At 40.0% G+C, this 14,915-nt stretch overlaps 1 protein-coding gene across 1 annotated transcript in view; it reads right to left on the bottom strand.

The window, feature by feature from the left end:
• Positions 1–7,762: 7,762 nt before the first annotated feature.
• Positions 7,763–14,915, bottom strand: part of LOC102514818 (probable maltase-glucoamylase 2) — an 84,672-nt gene continuing 77,519 nt past the window's right edge. Inside the window, 2 exon segments of the mRNA XM_032483525.1 lie at positions 7,763–12,253; positions 13,565–13,738. Of these exon segments, the coding sequence (XP_032339416.1) occupies positions 8,030–12,253; positions 13,565–13,738 (4,398 nt within the window). The 3' untranslated portion in view covers positions 7,763–8,029.

Below are 14,915 nucleotides of genomic sequence, written 5' to 3'. Positions count from 1 at the left end.
CTGTCTCTGCTTGAGGAGCAGAGCATTGGTCTAGCATCCTAGTCCTGCTTCCTGGCAGAGCAACACCCCCTCCTCTGGGGCTGGAGAAGTGCACGAGTGATGAGCCTTTGTTGTCATTTTTCCTGGAGAATTCTGGATGCTCCATTTTGAGATTCTGCAAAATCCTCAGCATTCACACTCAACCCCTGCAGTCTTGCTGCTGGATCTTTTCAATGCCTGGGGTCACTTCTGGGGTCATGGTGTGTGAGCAGAGGGACTTGCTATCTTTATGTCAAAGAGATTTTTCAAAATTCATGACTATAAAGAAAACACAACTCACCTGAAGCTGGAGAGATTGTATTCACTGTTGGGCTTCTCTGTTGTCAAGGGAGATGGAGGCTTTCCTTGAGGTAAAAATCTTAAAACACGCTTGAGGCCATTTGGCAGTGGTTTGAGGTACACAAACTACTTTCTACAGCAGGAAGAAATACACAGATTAAAATGAATCTAGACAGAAACCTAAAACAATCAAAACAGAACTTTTCTCGATGGCTTGCCCCATTAACAGATAAGTCTGACATTTCTATTCCAATCTGTGTTACCCCAGAGCCCCACTCTAAGCAAATTCATTCAACACCAATCTTTTAGAGAGAGAGAAAAAAAAAGAAGAACCTCTCTGGCTGGGTTTCAGATGCACAAACCACTGTCTGTGCTGCAGCCTTATTTTCAGGTCTGCCCTGACAAGTTCAAGTCAGCTGGGCAACTACCCCAGGGTTCTGCAGCGAGAAAATCTCCCAGGGCTCCCTCACCCAGCTCATGGCCCAGCATGGCTCCTGGCGCTACAGCTTTCTCTGTACCCCCTTCAATATCTGGTTCTTATTTTAGCTTTCCTTCTTTCATTTTATTTTCGTCTCCATCTCCCTATCCCAGGATTTAGTCATCACGCACATATTCACTGACCACCATCTGTGAGCTTGACGTTAGGTCAGAACAGGAGCTGCTGAAATGAACAGGAAATGGACAAGCACCCCTATGACCTTGTGGAGTCGAAGTCAAGCTTCTACGATCCTCCGGGTGGCCACTTTCTCCTTGAGTTTACACCATCTGCCCCTGAACCTTCCCCAGGGCCATGGACCATTTCCTCCCCTGACTGCTTCCAGAGAGGAACTATATTTATATCAATCTACAGGGAACGATTTGCTTCTGTGTTTAAAAAGGATGCACTTTATGTTATGCATACATAGTAGACAGGGGTCTTAACACGGCTGAGGGGATGTCTTAAAACATTCCTACATAGGGTAGGAGCCTAAATTAGATGACCTCAAGGTTTTTTCCAATTGATGTGCTTTGTGACTGCAGTTTTCTGGCGGCTTAATGATACAAAGCAAGAGGAAGGGCTCAGAGTTGAGGTGGAGACGGCTGAACCCAACTTCCTCCTACAACATCCCGGCAGCTGGGTCTCTGTTATCCCTCATCCCTCAGTGGTCTCTAAGTTCAGGTCAGCTCTGAATGATGCTAAGACTGTAACTCCTTTCCCACTTCACCTCCTCTACCATAAGCTCAATACAAAATTTAGAGGGTAAATGAAGGGTTTATTCCCTCGTTACTTTTTTCTGAAAGTAGAAACCACAAGCTAACGTTTACAAGAATTCTCTCTCTTTAACCATGGAATAAGAACATTCTGATAAAATTTCAAATGTATAGAAAAGCCACAAGAGTTCCCATGTGCTCTTTAACTAGCTTTATCCATTTTTACTTTGCCCCATTTCTCTCTCCCTCTCTCTCTCTTCTCTTTCCATCTCTTCTGTTTTTCTTCCTCCTATCTCTTCCTCCTTCCTCTGCCTGTGTCTCTCTCCTTCATGTAATTGATAACTTAGTTTCTTATTCCTGTTTGTCGAATTCTCATCACATTTAAATTCCTGCTATACTTAGCTGAGACTGAGCAAGAAAGCTCTCCAACTCCACAACTCCACTGCCACAGTGGCTCGCAACCTTGACCATATATAGGAGTCACCTGGGTGATGGGGGCAGCGTCCAGGCATTAGTAAATGATGAACCTCTGCAGGTGTTTCCAGTATGCACCCAAGACTGAAGACCACTGAACCAGAAGTTCAGCTGCTCTTAATTAGTCTATTTTTTGGATGGACAGATAAGGATCTGTGAGGATCTCAGAGAAGGAGTGCATTTAGGGGGCTCAGGGACGTGGTTATTTACCAAGCATCACTCAAAAAATATACAGCAAAGAAGGAAGAGTCCTTGTAAGGACAAATAATGAATGTAGAAAAAATATGAAGTTAGAAAATCACCATTTAACAAATTTATAATAATTGAATTAGGCAAGAATTATCAATCGATGATAAAACCAATGGGAGAGGAATCAGATAGCTACATAGCCTCAAAATATCTCCTCATAATATATTTATTAATTGTGATGAGAAAAAATAGTAGATTTGCTATAGAGAGACCTGGCAGACACCAACTCAGCCAAGTAAGTGAATTAGCATCACCAGCCATGGACAAACGGACAACACGTGCCTCCTGACATCTACCAGGAAGGACATAACATCAATTCTATACCCGTCAAAAAAAAAAAAATGTAAAACCTCAGTGTCATCATGAGGAAATATTAGCCAAACCCCAAATGAGAAATAATCTACAAAGATCTGGCTCATAATTGCCAAAATGTAAAAATCATGAAAGAAAAAGAGAGACTGAGGAATAGTTCCCGAGTAGAGGAGCCTAAAAAACAAAAATTCAATTAAGCAAGTAAATGCAACACGCAACACGTGGTCTCATCCAGATTATTATTTATTGCTATTGCCGTTGTTGCTGTTTTGTGTTTTTTATAAAGAACAGTTTGGGAATGATTGGTGGAATTTTACTGCTACCTGTTTATTGGTGGCATTGTATGAATATTAATGTCCTGATCTGGCTGATTATATTGTGGTTATGTAAGAATACGTTCTTGGGTTTTAGGAAATCTACACTAAGACATTTTATGACATTCAGACATCATGTCTACAGACTCTAAAATCACACACTTGTGTGTGTGCACATGTGTGTGCAAGAGAGAGAAGAGAAAATGGTAAATAATTTATAATTCATGGATAATTGGGGAAATCTGGATGAAGAGTATACTGAAGTTCTCTATACTATTCTTGTGACTTTTCTCCAAGCTTATTTCAAAATAAACGTTAATTTTTTAAAAAAGAAACAAGCATAGGACCTATACAAAGAGAGTATGAAAATGGAGCAAAATTTAAGGAAAAAAAAGATACATAAAGATTCACCTGGAAAAAAAGTAGATTTAGGAAAATTGTCAGTTATTCAGCAAGACTTTTTGACCGCTCTGAGCAGAGAACCTCCAGCCTGGAAGCTAGAGTATGCCCCTGAATTAATTTCAGCTGTCAGGCATCACAGAAGAGTAATTACATGTATTTCTTAGAGCTGCAACTCACTAGAATTTTATAAACAATTATTTAGCCACAAGATGATGAAATTTAAGTAAATAGGCATTTTTTCTTTTTTATTGAAATATAGTTGATATACAGTATTAGGTAAGTTACATGTGTACAATACAGTAAATCACAATTTTTAAAGATTATACTCCATCTATAGTTATTATAAAATATTGGCTAATTCCCTGTGTTGCAAAATACATACTTGTAGCTTATTTTACACATAAAACTTTGTACCTCTCAGTCCCCTACCTCTATGTTGTCCCTCCACACTTCTTTCTTCCACTGGTAACCACTGGTTTCTCTTTATCTGTGATTTTGCTTCTTTTTTTATTATATTCACTAGATTGCTGTATTTTTTAGATTCATTATACAAGCGACATCATACAATATTTGTCTTTCTCTGACTGATTTATTTCACTTAGCACAATACCCTCTAAGTCCACCCACATTGTTGCAAATGGAAGCTGTTATTCTCTTTTATAGCTGAGTAGTATTCCATTGTATATATGCATAGCATATCTTCTTTATCCATTCATCTGTTGATAAACACTTAGGTTGCTTTCATATCTTCACAATTGTAAATAATGCTACTATGAACATTGGGATGCATGTATCTTTTCTAATTAGTGTTTTGTTTTTTTTTCAGATATATACTCAGGGGTTGAATTGCTGGGTCATATGGTAGTTCTATTTTTAGTTTCTTGAGGAATCACTGTACCATTTTCCACAGTTGCCGCACCAATTTATATTACCATCAACAGTGTACAAGGGTCCCCTTTTTTCCACATCCTCACCAACATTGTTATTTGCAAACTTTTTGATGATAGCCATTCTGACAGCTGTGAGGTGATACCTCATTGTGGTTTTAATTTGCATTTCTCTGATGATTGGCAATGCTGAGCATCTTTTCAAGTGCCTGTTGGCCATCTATATTTCCTCTTTGGAAAAATGTCTATTCAGGTCTTTTGCCCATTTTTTGATTGGGTTGTTTGGGGTTTTTCTGAAGCTAAGTTGTATGAGCTGTTCATATATTTTGGATATTAACCCCTTGTCAGTCATATCATTAGCAAATATTTTCTCCCATTCAGTAGGTTGTCTTTTCATTTTGTCGATGGTTTCCGGTGCTGTGCAAAAGCTTTTAAGTTTAATTGGATCCCATTTGGGTTTTTTTGCTTTTATTTCCTTTGCTTTAGGAGACAGATCCCCCAAAATATTGCTACAATCTATGTCAAAGAGTGTTCTGTTTTCCTCTAGGAGATTTATGGTTTCTGGTCTTACATTTAGGTCTTTAATCCATTTTGAATTTATGAGGGAGACATTGGAGAAATAGGGAGATTTAATTTAGATAATTAACAGGAAAACAATAGCCACCATAGCAAAGACAAAAGGTTATCAGAGAGACGGTTTAAGATGAAAAATTAAAGCTTATGAGTAGATCGCTGAGGAACCAAAATCTATTTTCATACCAGGAAAAATGTTTTAAAAATAATACTGCCCAACAATTGAATGGGCAACCTTTTGAGGGAATATTTAATCAGATGCTGATGAGGATGGAAAAGATACGGTCTAGAGGAAACTGTTTTATGAGGTGGAAATTTTTAGCTACATAGGCCCTAAAGGCTGTCCCAACTCGGTGTCCTTTTTTCTGGACATATGTTTGGAAATAAACGTGTGTTGCATTCATAACACACTCTGTCATCTCTATTCCCAAAGTCCTCTCTGAAGAATCATGTATTTAATAATTCAATAAGAGACTAAATTGTTCGCAAGCTGGAATTTGAAATATGTATCTCCATAAAGGTCACAGGAATTGTTACAATCATAAATCATAACTTGCCAGAAGGAAAACTATAACCTTCAATCTAATTTGAAATTAGAATACCTTGTCTTACTCTCACAATTATCTTATGATTAAGCTTCTAGTCTTGGGTGAAAGCAGCATTTCAAAGACCTTTAAATATCTTGTGCCCAAATGAGTCAGCCCCTGCCTGGGTGGAGATCAACTTCTCAGCAATTTTCCCAACACTTTGTGCCATGGAAACACCTCCAGCCACGGGAGATTCTGCCTGCTCCTCCCAGTACAGTACCAAGTACCGAGCCCATCTTGCCTCACACCCCATTCACTGGGCTGTTATTGTAAAATGTGTATGGTTTATTTCAATACATATTTCAACATTTATATCCTATTTAAACAACACCTAAGTGAACAGAAGTATAACCACTATATAAAATAAAACCGCTTAATACAGATAAAGTTGAGGAACAACCATAACTATTATCCTGTCCACACAGTGCAGAGGCTGGACATAGGTGACCTTTGGGAAAGCATTGTGACAGTGTCTCAGTGCTAAAGCAAGAGATAAGCCAGAGCCTCCCTGAGCACAAGAGCTCTTCAGTGAGTCCCCATCAGAGAACAATACTCTGCAAAGAACATGATGAAACACTGATAGATTTCATTTCGTCCTACAAACCAAGTCCACTGACACCGTTTAGAATGATGAATCTTGCTTTGTTTGGTTTGCATAGTATATCTGACCAGGACTTGAGAGTGAAACTAGGATACTTCTGTCCTACAGAAATGATTCTCAAACTTTTTGGCCTCAGAATCTCTTTACATTCAAATTTAGTGAAGACCCTGTGCTTTGTTTGGGTGGATTATATCTACAAATACTTACTGTATTAGAAACTAAAATGGAGCCATCTGTAAAATATTTGGTAAAATATTTATTTCCTCATTCATTAAAAATAACAATATCAAGTACTTGTTGACATAAATAATGTATTTTTAATGAAAGACAACTGTTATTTTCCAAAACAAAAAAAAGTTAGCAAAAAGAATGACATTGTTTTATATTTTGTAAATCTGTTTAGCGTCTTAATGAAAGACAGCTAGATGATTGTGTTGGTTTCTATGTTCATCTGTTGTGACAGAACATAGTTTCTGGAAAATGGCACTGTATACCCATGAAAGAATGGGTGAAAAAGGCAAAAACACTGTGGTATTAATATGAAAAGAGGCTCAACCTTATGGACCCCAAAGTTTTGGGGCCTCCCATGGTTCCCCAGACTACATTTTCATAAAACTGCCCTAGGATTAAGCCTTCAGTAGCACCCAAATGGCAATATTTGGTTATGACCATGAATCTGTTCACAGGGGTATGGGTGATCTCAGAAAGTAACAGGTCAAGAATAAATGGTGAATTTGGGTATGAAAGACCAAGAACCTGCGGAAAGTCCTAACACACTGAAGGAGAGTCTAGACAGTAAAATACAGAAGGAAACGCTGGTAAATAAGAGAGCAAACAAGATTATGAACTCCGATCTGAAGAGCAGAAACTGTCTCCCCTCTGCCATATCTCTACACACTCATCTCTGTCTGGGCTATTTCTGGTCTATAGAAAACTCAGAGCATGGTAAGTACATTCAGTCATTAGTGGTAACAGCAGCAGCCTAAGATTATCTCTAAGAAATTATATAAGTTTAATTGTAAGTTCCTGGAAGTACATTTAGTGTTTATAAATAGAAATACCAAATCTGTAGTAAGATTATCAATAGTACCTGTGAAAATAATGGTTGCAAACTTTGGGAGTTACGTTTTTAACATCTATAATTCTATTCTTGTTTTCTATGATAGCAAAAGTAACATAATATTTCTAATTATCTCAGTTCCAAGAGTCAAAGTATATACATGATCTCCAATGGCAGCATTTTCCATATCTATAGTTACAGCTAGGCTCTCTTTAGAAGCAACAATAGTTTCAGGACGTAGAATGGCAAATTACCATATTGGTAGTCATGGTATGGGGAAAATCCATAGGAGAATAAAGTGTGACTTTCAGCATTAATAATGAAATAATCTACTATAATATTAATAGCTGCTACCATGGTGGTCATTTGATTGCCAGCTACTATCAGTGTTCTCATTACGGCGTTATCTCCTCTAACCAAAGAACAAGTTGGGTTATTTCAATAACTACAGCCAATGTGATTTTATCTGGGAGAGAAAAATCATCTGTGGAGTCTGTAGCAAAGATATATAAAATATCTATTGTTTAATTGCTGGGGTATAGGAGTTATAATTTTTTAAATAGTATTACCTATTCTGGCTGCAAAAGAAGTATCCACAACTTCTTAAATTACACTTACGCAGTTAGTAATGAATACATCTTTAGATGTCTCTGCAATGTCTACAGCATTTGGAGTAGCCATATTAGTAAAAGCTAGTGCTAATATTTGTTAAAACTTCTGTAGCAATGAGCCACATATTGGTTAATTGATTATCTTCTATCTGCAATATCTGTTTTAAAGAGATGTCTGTAGGAATTATGCTGCCTTGAGTAGTAATTCTGGAACTAGAGAAGCATTTATGACATTTGCAGTGTAAGAAGACGCAACAGCAGAAGCATCCGTTGTTGTTCTATCAGGAGTAGAGGTATTTAAAACATATAAGGTAATATTTGTAATACTTAAAACAAATTTTTTTTAATTATAGGGGAAGGTGTACTGCTATTAGGAACAGTAGTACTAGTTGTAAATATAAAAGAACTTGTTAGAAAAGAATTGACTGTGATAGAAGTGTAACATTAGTGTTAGGCAGCAGTAGTATTTGTAGGGGAAGGTGTAGTGGCATTAGGAATAGTAGCATCAGTTGTAAATTCAGTAGCACCTGTCAGGGAAGGCACGGTTGTGACAGGAAGAGACACATTAGTGCTGTCAGAAGTAGCATTTGTAGGGGAAGGTGTAGTGGTATAAATGGTAGCAGCAGTTGTGAATTCAGTGGTAGTTGTTGAGAAAGGCATGGCTGTGGCAGGAAGGGTAACATTAGGGCTACTAGGAGGAGTACTGGTAGGGGAAGGCGTAGTGGTATTATAGATGGTAGTACTAGTTGTAATTTCAGTGGCATTTGTTGAGAAAGGCACGGTTGTGGCAGGAAGGGTAGCATTAGGGCCACCAGTAGTAGTATTTGTAGAGGAAGGTGTAGTGGTATAAATGGTAGCAGCAGTTGTGAATTCAGTGGTAGTTGTTGAGAAAGGCACGGTTGTGGCAGGAAGGGTAGCATTAGGGCCACCAGTAGTAGTATTTGTAGAGGAAGGTGTAGTGGTATAAATGGTAGCAGCAGTTGTGAATTCAGTGGTAGTTGTTGAGAAAGGCACGGCTGTGGCAGGAAGGGTAGCATTAGGGCCACCAGTAGTAGTATTTGTAGAGGAAGGCGTAGTGGTATAAATGGTAGCAGCAGTTGTGAATTCAGTGGTAGTTGTTGAGAAAGGCACGGCTGTGGCAGGAAGGGTAACATTAGGGCTACTAGGAGGAGTACTTGGAGGGGAAGGCGTAGTGGTATTATAAATGGTAGCAGCAGTTGTGAATTCAGTGGTAGTTGTTAAGAAAGGCACAGTTGTGGCAGGAAGGGTAACATTAGGGCCACCAGTAGTAGTATTTGTAGAGGAAGGTGTAGTGGTATAAATGGTAGCAGCAGTTGTGAATTCAGTGGTAGTTGTTGAGAAAGGCACGGTTGTGGCAGGAAGGGTAGCATTAGGGCCACCAGTAGTAGTATTTGTAGAGGAAGGTGTAGTGGTATAAATGGTAGCAGCAGTTGTGAATTCAGTGGTAGTTGTTGAGAAAGGCACGGTTGTGGCAGGAAGGGTAACATTAGGGCTACTAGGAGGAGTACTTGGAGGGGAAGGCGTAGTGGTATTATAAATGGTAGCAGCAGTTGTGAATTCAGTGGTAGTTGTTGAGAAAGGCACGGCTGTGGCAGGAAGGGTAGCATTAGGGCCACCAGTAGTAGTATTTGTAGAGGAAGGCGTAGTGGTATAAATGGTAGCAGCAGTTGTGAATTCAGTGGTAGTTGTTGAGAAAGGCACGGCTGTGGCAGGAAGGGTAGCATTAGGGCCACCAGTAGTAGTATTTGTAGAGGAAGGCGTAGTGGTATAAATGGTAGCAGCAGTTGTGAATTCAGTGGTAGTTGTTGAGAAAGGCACGGCTGTGGCAGGAAGGGTAACATTAGGGCTACTAGGAGGAGTACTTGGAGGGGAAGGCGTAGTGGTATTATAAATGGTAGCAGCAGTTGTGAATTCAGTGGTAGTTGTTAAGAAAGGCACAGTTGTGGCAGGAAGGGTAACATTAGGGCCACCAGTAGTAGTATTTGTAGAGGAAGGTGTAGTGGTATAAATGGTAGCAGCAGTTGTGAATTCAGTGGTAGTTGTTGAGAAAGGCACGGTTGTGGCAGGAAGGGTAGCATTAGGGCCACCAGTAGTAGTATTTGTAGAGGAAGGTGTAGTGGTATAAATGGTAGCAGCAGTTGTGAATTCAGTGGTAGTTGTTGAGAAAGGCACGGCTGTGGCAGGAAGGGTAGCATTAGGGCCACCAGTAGTAGTATTTGTAGAGGAAGGCGTAGTGGTATAAATGGTAGCAGCAGTTGTGAATTCAGTGGTAGTTGTTGAGAAAGGCACGGCTGTGGCAGGAAGGGTAACATTAGGGCTACTAGGAGGAGTACTTGGAGGGGAAGGCGTAGTGGTATTATAAATGGTAGCAGCAGTTGTGAATTCAGTGGTAGTTGTTGAGAAAGGCACGGCTGTGGCAGGAAGGGTAACATTAGGGCTACTAGGAGGAGTACTTGGAGGGGAAGGCGTAGTGGTATTATAAATGGTAGCAGCAGTTGTGAATTCAGTGGTAGTTGTTGAGAAAGGCACGGCTGTGGCAGGAAGGGTAGCATTAGGGCCACCAGTAGTAGTATTTGTAGAGGAAGGCGTAGTAGTATAAATGGTAGCAGCAGTTGTGAATTCAGTGGTAGTTGTTGAGAAAGGCACGGCTGTGGCAGGAAGGGTAGCATTAGGGCCACCAGTAGTAGTATTTGTAGAGGAAGGCGTAGTGGTATAAATGGTAGCAGCAGTTGTGAATTCAGTGGTAGTTTTTGAGAAAGGCACGGTTGTGGCAGGAAGGGTAACATTAGGGCCACCAGTAGTAGTATTTGTAGAGGAAGGTGTAGTGGTATAAATGGTAGCAGCAGTTGTGAATTCAGTGGTAGTTGTTGAGAAAGGCACGGTTGTGGCAGGAAGGGTAACATTAGGGCTACTAGGAGGAGTACTTGGAGGGGAAGGCGTAGTGGTATTATAAATGGTAGCAGCAGTTGTGAATTCAGTGGTAGTTGTTGAGAAAGGCACGGCTGTGGCAGGAAGGGTAGCATTAGGGCCACCAGTAGTAGTATTTGTAGAGGAAGGCGTAGTGGTATAAATGGTAGCAGCAGTTGTGAATTCAGTGGTAGTTGTTGAGAAAGGCACGGTTGTGGCAGGAAGGGTAGCATTAGGGCCACCAGTAGTAGTATTTGTAGAGGAAGGTGTAGTGGTATAAATGGTAGCAGCAGTTGTGAATTCAGTGGTAGTTGTTGAGAAAGGCACGGTTGTGGCAGGAAGGGTAACATTAGGGCTACTAGGAGGAGTACTTGGAGGGGAAGGCGTAGTGGTATTATAAATGGTAGCAGCAGTTGTGAATTCAGTGGTAGTTGTTGAGAAAGGCACGGCTGTGGCAGGAAGGGTAGCATTAGGGCCACCAGTAGTAGTATTTGTAGAGGAAGGCGTAGTGGTATAAATGGTAGCAGCAGTTGTGAATTCAGTGGTAGTTGTTGAGAAAGGCACGGTTGTGGCAGGAAGGGTAGCATTAGGGCCACCAGTAGTAGTATTTGTAGAGGAAGGCGTAGTGGTATAAATGGTAGCAGCAGTTGTGAATTCAGTGGTAGTTGTTGAGAAAGGCACGGTTGTGGCAGGAAGGGTAACATTAGGGCCACCAGTAGTAGTATTTGTAGAGGAAGGTGTAGTGGTATAAATGGTAGCAGCAGTTGTGAATTCAGTGGTAGTTGTTGAGAAAGGCATGGTTGTGGCAGGAAGGGTAACATTAGGGCTACTAGGAGGAGTACTTGGAGGGGAAGGCGTAGTGGTATTATAAATGGTAGCAGCAGTTGTGAATTCAGTGGTAGTTGTTGAGAAAGGCACGGTTGTGGCAGGAAGGGTAGCATTAGGGCCACCAGTAGTAGTATTTGTAGAGGAAGGCGTAGTGGTATAAATGGTAGCAGCAGTTGTGAATTCAGTGGTAGTTGTTGAGAAAGGCACGGTTGTGGCAGGAAGGGTAACATTAGGGCCACCAGTAGTAGTATTTGTAGAGGAAGGTGTAGTGGTATAAATGGTAGCAGCAGTTGTGAATTCAGTGGTAGTTGTTGAGAAAGGCACGGTTGTGGCAGGAAGGGTAGCATTAGGGCCACCAGTAGTAGTATTTGTAGAGGAAGGCGTAGTGGTATAAATGGTAGCAGCAGTTGTGAATTCAGTGGTAGTTGTTGAGAAAGGCATGGTTGTGGCAGGATGGGTAACATTAGGGCTACTAGGAGGAGTACTTGGAGGGGAAGGCGTAGTGGTATTATAAATGGTAGTAGCAGTTGTAAATTCAGTGGTAGTTGTTGAGAAAGGCACAGTTGTGGCAGGATGGGTAACATTGGGGCTACCAGTAGTAGTATTTGTAGAGGAAGGCGTAGTGGCGTTATAAATGGTAGTAGCAGTTGTAGCTTGAGTAGCACTTGTTGGGTAAAACGTGGTGGTGACAGGAAGAGTGGCGCTAGTGCTGGCAGTCGTGGTACTGGATGTAGCAGCACCGGTGGTAACAGTATCAGCAGTGGTAGCCTTCGTAGTAGATGTAGACGGATGAGAAGAAGTCATTGGCAAGGTACTTGTCATAGGTGTGGTAGAAACTGTAGGATCACCATGAATCCAAGTAACCTCCGTTAATTTTTCCAGGCTGATAATCTTGTCTGTCAATTGAACAGTTAGTGTCTGCCGGAAAACAATAGATAAAGTTGGTATTTCAGAACTTCTTAAATATCACATTTAAGTTATACGTCAAATTAGAGTATAGCAAAAAACGATGCATTCATTCTTTTTCTAGAGAGTAATGAAACTATGTGAAGATTCCTTTTCAGGTCCCAATGATTCTGACAAGTAGATATGGAGACATGCTGTGTGTATAATCCCTATGCTGGAATCTGTTTCTTTCAACTTCATTTAGTCAGGACTACACTGCTCCCAGGTAGATGCATTTTTGAGTAAAACCAGTGTTTATAAAAGCCTCGTTATTTTGCCACTAGGCTTAACCTTCCTGTTTTCATGTGTCACCATCCTCAACATCTGGTGCCTGGAACATAATAAGCATCTGATATGCTCTGAAGTGTCCCCAAAAGAAGGCATTAAAAGATATTCTGCATTGCCTTAACTGGAAGTAATTACTTGCAGTGGGTGGTTTTGAACTCAATATAGTTCAGGAAAAATGTTTTGAAGGACCTAACAAGAAGAGACTATAAAGAAAGAATCTTTGTGAGTGTTCAGAGGGTCATTTTCCAAAATCCAAATACCAGCTGGGCACTCTTTTCTTCATCTTTTAGAAAACAGGAACTAAGCCTTGTCACTTTTCCAAACCACCCTCTATGTGTCAGAAACCATACTGATAACAGGGCTAGTGTTCTAACGTGGGATACTTCCACCTCTGTGGCGACTCTTGATATCTCTGCTGGTAACTCGCCTTCCAATTAGCTGGCTCTGGTAAGTAAAGCGGAGTCTACTAGAGGGTCCCGTAGGGTCTGCTACTTATGTCACTCTGTTTTGGTTAACCGAATAATCCCACTTCATGTACTAGTGAAATATACTCATTTTGATGATCACCACATTTATTGCCAATTTTCACGAACTTGTAAGATCTATCAGTTCTACAGGGATAGGAGCGATTTTTAGGAAGGTGGGGGAAAATCGCCAACAATTTTAGAGGATCACTCTTCCTTTGCTTTAACCTCTGCCATGGAAGGAAGTTTTGTTGCACTAGCCTGGTGGACCAACCTTGGCACACAGTACAGTTTCTTTGGGAAACACATGGAAAGGATTTCATCAGACTGTTGATCACTGATCCCTGGACTGGAGGGTCACTAATGTGCACTTTACAATATAATTCAATGCTGGCCACTTTTCAGGAGCACACCTATTGCACATATGTGTAAACTTCCAAATATAAGTAAATAGAACAATGATAATAATAGTGGTGATAATTTTGCAGAGCAATAAAAATATATGATACGATAACATTCCACTGAGACATACCTGATTATAAGGGTCACTCTTGAAATCCATCACCATGAATTGCTGGTTGTCATAGGTACAAGTGACTTGTGTTACATGTGTAGAATTTATGCCCCAGATACTAATACTTCCAACTTTCAGTGGATTAGAGTCACTCAAATACTTATTGTGTATGGTCTGGATTTGCAATACATTCTGCAAAGAATGTATAAAGAGAAAAAATTCATAATACATCTGTTGATAGGCTATATTCCACATTAAAATGTTTAAAAAAAAAAACCCTCAAACTACTACTGTACTGGGTTGCTGTTTTTATTCTTTAACACTTCATAAAGACTTGCTGCCTGAGTACTTGCTACAGTAAGTCTGATTATGCCAAAAATAGGTTTATGTATCAACATTATGAAAATTATTTTACCTGTATTATTACTAATTCTTACAATGATTTTGAAAAGAAAGCATCATTATCTCTTTTACAGATGAGAAAACTGAGGCTCTGGGAGATGGAGTGAGAACTAAATGACACACAGATGGTTGGACTTGTGATGGGCCCACATGCATAGCACTATATGAGTTAACACAGGTTGAACAAAGAATTATGGTAAACGGTCCCCTGACTAAGGACAGTTTGCAGCAAATACAGGACTTTATCTAAATCATGACCTGTTTTAAATATTAATATAAGAGTTAAAATAATGTGAGGTAAGTCATGAGATGGTACATGATAAAGACCTAAATGAAAATCATAGCGAATATTCATTATGGGTGATAAGAGAAAAAAAGAAATCACTGGGGGGCTAGGGTAGTCAGGAAAGGACTTACGTGTATGTATAACTGAATTGCTCTGCTGTACACCTGAAGCTAACATTGTAAATCAACTACATGTTAATAAAAAAATAAAATTTAAAAAACTCTAAAAAAAAGTAATTAAAAAAATTAAAAGAAAGGTCTTAGGAAGGACATGAACTTGAGAAGGCCTGAGAGGATGGATGAAGTTCATAAAGGCAAAAGGACTAGGGAAAGGAATGCGGTGGGGAGAGGCAGGGACATGGTGAATAGCCCGACGGCCGAGTGCAAGGGCTACTGAAGCTGGTGCTGAGTAGAGAAATGAGACTGCTTAAGTCTGTAAGATAAGCTGATGAAGATTTTAAGCAATAAATCATGGAGATAGGTGCAGTAGAGTGAAGTTACAAACACTTCAACTCGATAGCTATAGTAGACAAAGAAATATGTTCACTTGGCATTATGGAGAATTAGCAAGACCTTTGTGACTGACTGAACAAGCAGAGTCAAGGGAAAATGAAGAAAAAGGAATATAACACGAAGTAAATGAGTGTGCTGGAGCTTGTTCTTGAATTGCCTGGAATTTTAC

The sequence above is a fragment of the Camelus ferus genome, chromosome 7, assembly GCF_009834535.1.
Source record: "Camelus ferus isolate YT-003-E chromosome 7, BCGSAC_Cfer_1.0, whole genome shotgun sequence".
NCBI lineage: Eukaryota > Metazoa > Chordata > Mammalia > Artiodactyla > Camelidae > Camelus > Camelus ferus.
Note: the sequence above shows the minus strand (reverse complement) of the source record. Positions and strands in the feature narration are given on the sequence as shown.